The 8,698-nt window shown below is 36.3% G+C and overlaps 2 protein-coding genes across 3 annotated transcripts; one reads left to right on the forward strand and one right to left on the reverse strand.

Annotated features, from left to right (window-relative positions):
• Positions 1–1,008, forward strand: LOC100706412 (interferon a3-like). The gene is made up of 5 exons (XM_019362243.2): positions 1–132; positions 235–318; positions 465–614; positions 717–812; positions 896–1,008. The coding sequence occupies exons 1-5, from the start codon at positions 1–3 to the stop codon at positions 992–994; spliced, it is 561 nt and encodes a 186-aa protein (XP_019217788.1). The 3' UTR covers positions 995–1,008.
• A 2,060-nt stretch (positions 1,009–3,068) lies between these two features.
• LOC109203135 (interferon a3-like) lies at positions 3,069–7,101 on the reverse strand. Of its 2 annotated transcripts, XM_025909947.1 has the most exons (6): positions 6,982–7,101; positions 4,088–4,189; positions 3,888–3,980; positions 3,454–3,603; positions 3,272–3,367; positions 3,069–3,185 (listed from the first exon to the last, which is right to left on the reverse strand). In XM_025909947.1, the coding sequence occupies exons 1-6, from the start codon at positions 6,982–6,984 to the stop codon at positions 3,087–3,089; spliced, it is 543 nt and encodes a 180-aa protein (XP_025765732.1). In that variant the 5' UTR covers positions 6,985–7,101; the 3' UTR covers positions 3,069–3,086. The 2 variants fall into 2 exon arrangements, with proteins under 2 accessions (XP_025765732.1, XP_019217734.1); XM_019362189.2 differs by lacking the exon at positions 6,982–7,101 and having other exon boundaries at positions 4,088–4,219.
• Positions 7,102–8,698: the final 1,597 nt, after the last annotated feature.

Consider the following 8,698-nt stretch of genomic DNA (forward strand, 5'->3'; position numbering starts at 1 on the left):
ATGATCAACAGGGTTTTCTTTGCTTGCCTGTTTCTCGGTCTGGTCACTGCAGGCTCCTCGTTGAGCTGCAAATGGATGGATGATAAATTCAAACAGCACAACGAAGAAACTCTGAAACTACTTGATACCATGGTGAGTGCACATCTTTTAATATTTACGCTAAATTTTTTTAAATGTGCTTAAATGTAGTGCCTGTTTACTGAAACACTCGATGTGCTTCTGTGTGTGATGCAGGCTAATAATTCCACTAACATCACTGAAGTGGAGGTCACCGTGCCCTTCCCTAATCACTTGTACCGCCAGGTGTCCAAATCATCAGTAAGTAAATCTCGGTTTTTCTGATTTTATCCCATAATATCCCAGACTACTTAAAACTTAGAACTTAGACTGCTTAACTTAGAAACTCAATTTTCTTTACAGAGACAGTCATGTGAGTAAATAATCTGTGATTGCTCTTCTTCCAGGATGAGGATAAACTGGCTTTCACAGTTCAGGTTCTGGAGGAGGTGGCTGCCCTGTTTGAGGAGGATCACAGCTCTGCATCATGGGAGGACAGCACAGTGAGGAACTTTCTCAATATTGTCAACAAACAGGCTGAAGAGCTTCACTCCTGTGTAAGTTCACTTTCAGTAACACCACGATTGAGATAACTGAAATAAATTATATTGCTAATGGCGCTAAAACATATATTTAAATGACTATTTTTCCTGATTTAGATTGGGAGCCACAGTCACAAGAAGAAGAACTCACAGCTGTATTTCAAGACAGAAATGTATTTCAAAAGGCTTTCAGATGATGTCCTAAAGAAGAAGGTAGGTCTTGATTATTTTTGATCAATTCTTTATTTAAACACCTCTGGCATATTTTACTAATGATAATATTGTTGTGTCTGTAGGGTCACAGTGCTGAAGCCTGGGAGGTGATCAGGAAGGAAACCAAAGCCCATCTCATGAGAGCAGAACCGCTGGCTTCATCTCTGCACACTGTCAACTAAAATCTGTCTGTTACAGGAAGGATGTGTTAATTTATTTATTTTTTTAACTTATTTATCTACTAATTTATTTACTGATTTTTAAGTTGATTGTATAAGTGAATATTTCTAAGTGTTAAACAGCAAATCTTTATTTATTTGTGAATTTACTTTAAACTAAACAGAACATTTTCTGTATCATTTTATATGTTGAAATCAATAAATATTTCCCATTTAAAAAAGAAAGTGGACATATTTTTATTCCTGCAAAATGAAGTAAACAGATGTTGCATTCCCTTTTAATAGGTAGAATCAAATATCAGAAACCTGCTGAGCCAAAGAAAAATCTCTTTGATCGTTCACAAAGACAGATCTGCACGTATCACATAGAAACTACAAAAACAGATTAGTCTATTTTTTTTCTCTCACTTTATCATAAAATTGATTTCATAAGATATCACAACATTTAGCCAAAAAACCTGGGATGAAAAAAAACCTGATTCAAATTTCTTCATACATTATGCTGCTGACATTGTGCAGCTGCACTGACTGATGACTGAAAAATACAAACGAAAACATTAATAAAAATCATTAAACAAGATAAGCAAGTTTCAAAGCACAGCACTTATACGTTGTATGCTTAACTGTAAAACCTCAATCCAAGATTCATTTGGAGAAGTCATTATAACTACTACTAGTTATAATGTTTTGTTTTATTTTATAAATATCAGCTGTTTGAGTCTTTCTAAACAACCAGAGTTTATCTTCTCAGTAGACCTGGAGTATAGTAAACTATGCTTTGTTTACATTTCTTGATTCTTAAGAAGAAAAGAAAACGTTATTTGCACCAAATCATTTTTGCCCCTTCCACTTTTTGAAGCCAGCTTTCCTCTGATTGGATACTCAGCCTTCTACATCTGTCTTGCTGAAATGGCCATGTTAAATATATCCCAACTCACTGACATCATATATAGCCAAGACAGGTGAAAAACCTAAGATTCACGTTTGTTTCAAAGTAAATACTCTGACAATACCTGAAACTTTGGACATATTTAATAAGCCATCGACCATTGCAATAGTAAATTTATATATAAATGCAGAACTAAGAAAAGCACAATAGTTCAGTTTAAACGAGGGCATAATGGGAAGGATAGAACTTTAAGAACAAATTTGAAATGTCTAATTAAACAGAAGACTCAAATAAAACGGAACAATGCTGTGATGTGTTTAGTTTTCTTGACTGCAGTGACACGGTCACAGGTTTTAATCCACAGTCACAGGGGGCCTTTATCATTGTGGGGTTTGGATGCTCTTTCTGTTCTTGTGGCATCTTCCCACAGTCCAGACAAGTATACATGGGTTAAATCAACAGGCGATTCAAAGTTGGTCGTAGTTGTAAGTGTCATTGTGTTAATGGCTGTGTGCAAGTTGTTTAGAGTACGTCCCTCCTTTTGCCTTATGAGAGCTGAGATAGGCTCCATGATGGATAGATGAATGTTGAATAAGGCTGAGCCTATAAGGGAGGCATTGAAGCAAGGTCTGTGACACCTCTGGCAGGAGAGAAGGACTAATCAATAAACTTTCATTTAAAATGGCAAAGTGTAGAGAGACAGAGAGACCTGAGATTTATCATAAGATTAAAAACTTTGTAAAGAAATGACAGACAAGTCATTTCATTATCTAGTAATCACCATCATAAAATTCATTAAAAATATAACCAAGTGGCAAATCTGAACACTACAGGTGTGAGGGGCTAACAATGCAAAATGACCATCAGTGTTAATAGAAACACATCAGTCAGTCAGAGAAGACTTAAACCAGTCTGAAGCAGTTATAGCTACAAATAAACTGCTCCAGACTAAAGATAAGACTTTCATTATTTTTCAGTTTCTTATTTTGTTTCCTATGAATCAAAAGATTGACAATATTCATTTGCAATAAGTGTTCTTTTTATTACTTCAAGACAAAAAAAACTTATAGAAAATATTATAGAAAAGCACTGAAAATACTGATGCAGTCAACCAATAAATAGAAGTCAATAGATAGATAAATAAATAAATACAAAAAGTAACAGGCAATCAGATAAATGAATGCATTTTCATGTAACAGACAGATTTTAGTTGGCAGTGTGCAGAGATGAAGCCAGCTGTTCTGCTCTCATGAGATGGGCTTTGGTTTCCTTCCTGATCACCTCCCAGGCTTCAACACTGTGACCCTACAGACACAACAACATTAATATTAGTAAAATGTGCCAGAGGTGTTTAATTAAAGAATTGGTTTTAAAAAATAATCAAGACCTACCTTTTTCTTTAGAACATCATCTGAAAGCCTTTTGAAATACATTTCTGTCTTGAAATACAGCTGTGAGTTCTTCTTCTTGTGACTGTGGCTCCCAATCTAAATCAAGAAAAATAGTCATTTAAATATATGTTTTAGCCACGTTACCACTATAATTTATGGGGTGCTACTGAAAGTGAACTTACACAGGAGTGAAGCTCTTCAGCCTGTTTGTTGACAATATTGAGAAAGTTCCTCACTGTGCTGTCCTCCCATGATGCAGAGCTGTGATCCTCCTCAAACAGGGCAGCCACCTCCTCCAGAACCTGAACTGTGAAAGCCAGTTTATCCTCAGCCTGGAAGAAGAAGAACAGATTACCATAATTCCCTCCTCTTTTAGAGAGACATTCAGTAGCAAAGGTGCCAGAAATATATTGTTTGGCTCACATAAATTACCAATATAATATTTACATAACATTGTAGATTATTGATACTATCGGATAACATTTAAAGAAAAACACATAGAAATATGCACCATGTGGCCCATTTGGACTGTTTTATATTACTCACATTTAAGGAGAAATTGTACTGTGCTCTCATTGTGAACTGAGTTTATAAATAAACGCTAAGGTTAACTTACTGATGCTTTGGACGCTTGGCGGTACAGATGATTGGGGAAAGCCACAGTGACTTCCACTTCAGCATCTTCAGTGGTGTTGGTGGAGTTATAAACCTGTATAACAACCAGAAACACACAGACAGCTTGTGTGTTAAAATAATCAAACATCAAGTTCAAACCACTAAATGTTGTTACAGTTTTCTTACAAAGAGCGCGCTCACCATGGTATCAAGTAGATTCAGAGTTTCTTCGTTGTGCTGTCTGAATTTTTCATCCATCCATTTGCAGCTCAGCGAGGAGCCTGCAGTGACCAGGCCGAGAAACTGGCAAGTAAAGAGAATCCTGCTCATCATTTTTTTCAAAAGGTATTAACTGCTCTTCTATGAAGCAAACTCGGATGTCTCCTGGTGTTCTGATGGAGCAGACCTGTAACGCCGCATTTATGGTAGAGCAACATATTTCGTTTTCTACCTGCGGGACCTGAACGTAACCTGTGGCTTTAACCGCAGCATTCAGGTAGAATCAAACATATTTCGGATTTAATTAGATCCCAAATCGTGTGAAACAATCGCTCGTGTTCAAAAAGTAAGAATATCGGCTCAAACAAACACAGCTGACGACTGATGCTGTAATTTGAAATGTTTAATCTTTGATATTTGATATTGCAAAATATAAATGGTAATAAGGATTATTGGGATTTTAGCTGCTAATACAAGTAGGTTGCAAACACCAAGCAATGATCAACCTATGATTGCCTATAAGATTTATTTTTTTATTTATTTAAATATTATTTTTGGCAGAGGAACTATAAAAGTCTAAGCAAAGACACCCTCTCTTATCAGTCTTAGGCTGAATATAATATTGCATGACTTTCGTTTTTCTACTAGTCTAATCTTCCTATTAAAATGTGAAGGACAATCCCCTTCTCCAGGTTATCTGGTTCACACGCTGATAAAACAAGGCGAAATATCACTGACCGATTCGTAAGAATGAGCGTCACAGTGCATGCGCCCAGTCACCAGGACGCTTTCACTTTCTCAACACAGTTTCTTCCCTTTTACGGCACACTGGATACTGAACAAGCAGATCTGCAGTTTTACGTATTGCAGAAAGGGTTATTATTCAAACAGGCGCAATTAGGTAATTTGAACAATAGAAAAAAACAAACAAACACGGAGAGTACAGACCGAAAACACTGTGCCTACATGGAAAGAACGGCTGGGGAAACAAAACCATGACAAATATCCGTGGAAATGAAAGAAATTAACTAACCAAATAATTGTGAAGTACCAGAGATACATACAGAGATATTATTTTTAAAATAACAATTAAATATATATATATATATATATATCTTTAGAAATGAAAATGAAATGTTATGTCTGTTCTGTATTCTTTAAAATGTTCATTGAGCAAAATTAGATATTTTTGCATTATTTTATAGCATAAAAGGATCACCTCCTCTTGGAATCAGACAGGTATTTATTGCTGTTATTATTATTTCAAAAATTAAAATTGAGGAAGAATGTAGTTATCTATTTTAATTTGAGTCAGTTTATGTATTGAGTACAGTTATACCTCACAGACACAAAGTACAGTATAGCATGAGAAATAAGTGAAATTTAGCCTTGATTTTAAATTAAGCAACAAACAATAAACACGATTAATCATTTTAATGCGGTATAATACTGTGTGAGGCCCGTTCTTCCTTTTCAGCAGGGGGCGCAAGAGTGCTTGATCTATCTATCTAGCTATCTTACTGTCTATCTATTCATGGTCACGTACAGAAATACATTCTTAAACTGAAAAATGTGACAAAAGAAACAATTAGACCCTTTCCTTAACAAAAAAGCATAATCATACTTTAGTAATAGTTTGAAATTCAATCCAACTTTCTTTACAAAGCACTTTAAAATACTCAGCACAGGACCAAAAAGCTGTAGAGTAATTAGGTTAAGAACAACAGAATAAAACAAAACAGCGAAAAATAAAACACATAATACATAAAAATTAAAACAGCCCTATACCAAAAACAAGATAAAACAGCATAGATTCAACAAAAACAACTAAAATAAAACTAAAACTAAAACCAACATCTCACAAGGTGTCAAAGGCCAGAGTGAAGAGCTGGGTTTTCAGAAGTGATTTAAAAACAGGCAGAGAATAGGCCTGTCTAATCTCTACAGGCAGATTGTTCCACAGTTTTGGGAGCTGCTACAGCAAAAGCATGATCTCATAATGCGTGCTTCATTGACCTGTTCACTGTTGTTGCTGGAGATTTTAATTACTTAGGTTGGATATCAGTAATTCTAGAGTATGATATGAATACTACTAAACAGTAAATAGAGCCTTACCACGAATAGTATGGAGTGCAAAATATTGCCATCCAATAAGTAAAATAAGGTAAGTTGATTTATAGTGGAGAAGAAGTAAAAATAACAAAGAGGTACTTAAAGTACAAGTACATTAAAATCTTCATCTTCTTCTTTTGGCTGCTGGCTTTAGGCGGGCCAAGTTGATCACCTACTTCCATCCGAGTGACCAATATAGTATGAAATTGTTCTGATTCGCACAAAGATTTAGCAGCAAATCATGTTATATTCCCGTCATGAAGCAACTCTCCCCATTTATACCCACATATTGAGTTCGCTGGCTTGTACACCTCTGGCTTATTTTCCTCGATGCCACTAATTTACCCAGTGGCATTCGCGGAGGGCCAGTCATATTTCAGTGGGGGCCAGTACCGCCTCATCCCCCTTTTTCTGGACTCACCTCTCATCACACATTCAAATGATGTGAATTAACGTGATGATAAATCAGCACCAAACACTTGTATCAGTGCCAGCATATGAGGAGGGTCGTAATGTGATTGATACTGATGTTAATGCCAGAGGAGGTTTATGCATCTGTAGTTACTGAGACAGCGAAGCTTTGGAGACTTGTACGCACTTTGCGCCTGAGCATTTGGCAACCCGGCTCTGTAACTTTACATGCTCTTCCCCTTCGCTTCAAGTTAGCAATAATACCACTTACAGATGATTGTGGAATATCTAGGAGGGGATAAATTTTACAAATACACTTGTTGCATCGGGGATATCATATTATAATTCAGTACCATTCAGCGAGGTCTTTGGAACAATCCATTGTTTCAGGAACTTTCGTAAACGCAGACTGCATGTGCTTGATTTTATACAACTGTGGCACGGGGACTGAAAACACCTGAATTCAAATAATAAATGGTGTATTCCAAAACTTTTGTCCTTGTATATTTAAAGATTCACACTAAACAGGCAAGTGTGAGCATAGCTAGAGGTGACAGTTTGTACTTAGAAAATAACAATTTCTGCCTACCCAACTGAATGTATGAGTTATGATTTAAACTGCTTGCTTGAAGTGTTTGCTGCGTTGGAACTTTTAGTGGTTAGACATGCACTAATAATTTGTTTCACATGTCTTGTCCTTTGCATAATGCAATAAATGCAATAAAACAAAAAGTTGTAAAACAAGTTAGACCAAAATAAGGGAAGAAGAATATAATACAAGCATTAGCAAAAGAACATATTGGCATGTTTTTGATTTATATCAGGCTGAAAATATGCTCTAATGTTCCCACTGATCGTGAAGGACAATCCCCTTCACCTGGTTCCCACGGTGAAGCAGATATTCTCGATAAAACAAGGCGAAATTTCGCTGACTGGTTCATATGAATGAGCGTCACTGTAGGCCAAAGAGTCACGAAGCCACTTTCTTTTTCTCGGTGTAAGAACTTCCCTTTTATGGCACAATCACAACTAGAAGTAACTGTGAAATGTGACTCCAAAGCGTTAATGTACATTTACCACCACCACACTGGAGAGAGATGTAAATGTAAACACTTTTTTATTTTTGTTTGTTTTTTAACCATCATGAATTGCAGAAATTTCATCCATGCAACATGCATTTAAATAAGGACATATAAGTAAAATGTTTAAGCTTTAAAAACATCTATATGTCTACTCACAGTAAAATACCTATAACACTAATGTTTCTACTCTTTAAAAAAATTACACTTTACTATTCTATAATTGTGCATTTATGGGGACATTTTGCACATTATGGATTATACTGTTAGTGTTTTATTATCCATATTATTATCTGTGTGGATATTATGCTTGAGTAGACAGGGGGTGAAGGCCAAACTGGTGAAAGAGTGCGTGTATGTTTAGATATCTTTGTGAGGACAGAAAATTGGCATGCTGCTATACTTGTGGGGACCAACAGTCGCTTATGGGGACAAAGTGCCCATCCCCACGAGTTTGAAGGCATTTTTGAGGCTCAAAATGTGGTTTTAGTGTCAGGGTTACAATTAGGTTATGGTTAAGTTTAGGCTAAGGGTTACAGTTAAGCATTCATTTTTGAGGGTTAGAGTCAGGGTAAGCAGCTAGGGAAAGCATTATGTCACAATTAGATGTCCTCACTAAAATATGAAAGCCAGTGTGTGTCTGTGTGTGTGAGTGTCTGCTTTTGTCATGAAACACACTCGAAAATGACCTGGTGAAGTGCTCCTCTTTGGAAAGCAACTGTGTGGCACAACAAAGCAGACTATTATTCTGCTTTATACAACAGCTGAACAGGACAAAAAAATTTAATGTGGGATTTTTTTGCTTCCCATGGAAACCAAGTCTGAAATGTGTGACATCAGAACCCACCTTTGTTGAGGTGAAAGCCACAGAGGTATATATGGAAAATGAAACAGGTGTGCTCTGCTATAAGTGCTGCTGGGCAGGTCAGCTCCATCAGAACAGGAGATATCTGAGTCTGCTTCATACAAAGACAATTGACATCCATAAAAA

This window comes from Oreochromis niloticus, linkage group LG8, assembly GCF_001858045.2.
Source record: "Oreochromis niloticus isolate F11D_XX linkage group LG8, O_niloticus_UMD_NMBU, whole genome shotgun sequence".
NCBI classification, from domain to species: domain Eukaryota; kingdom Metazoa; phylum Chordata; class Actinopteri; order Cichliformes; family Cichlidae; genus Oreochromis; species Oreochromis niloticus.

What these genes read in the sequence shown, in the direction of transcription:
- LOC100706412 (XM_019362243.2), top strand. Translation starts at nt 1, where the DNA reads ATGATCAACAGGGTTTTCTTTGCTTGCCTGTTTCTCGGTCTGGTCACT. An exon ending in GCCAGGTGTCCAAATCATCA is followed by an intron (nt 319 to 464) that starts GTAAGTAAATCT and finishes CTCTTCTTCCAG; the next exon opens with GATGAGGATAAACTGGCTTT. An exon ending in CTGAAGAGCTTCACTCCTGT is followed by an intron (nt 615 to 716) that starts GTAAGTTCACTT and finishes TTCCTGATTTAG; the next exon opens with ATTGGGAGCCACAGTCACAA.
- LOC109203135 (XM_019362189.2), bottom strand. Translation starts at nt 4,219, where the DNA reads ATGATGAGCAGGATTCTCTTTACTTGCCAGTTTCTCGGCCTGGTCACT. An exon ending in TGAATCTACTTGATACCATG is followed by an intron (nt 3,981 to 4,087) that starts GTGAGCGCGCTC and finishes GTTGTTATACAG; the next exon opens with GTTTATAACTCCACCAACAC. An exon ending in GCCAAGCGTCCAAAGCATCA is followed by an intron (nt 3,604 to 3,887) that starts GTAAGTTAACCT and finishes TTCTTCTTCCAG; the next exon opens with GCTGAGGATAAACTGGCTTT.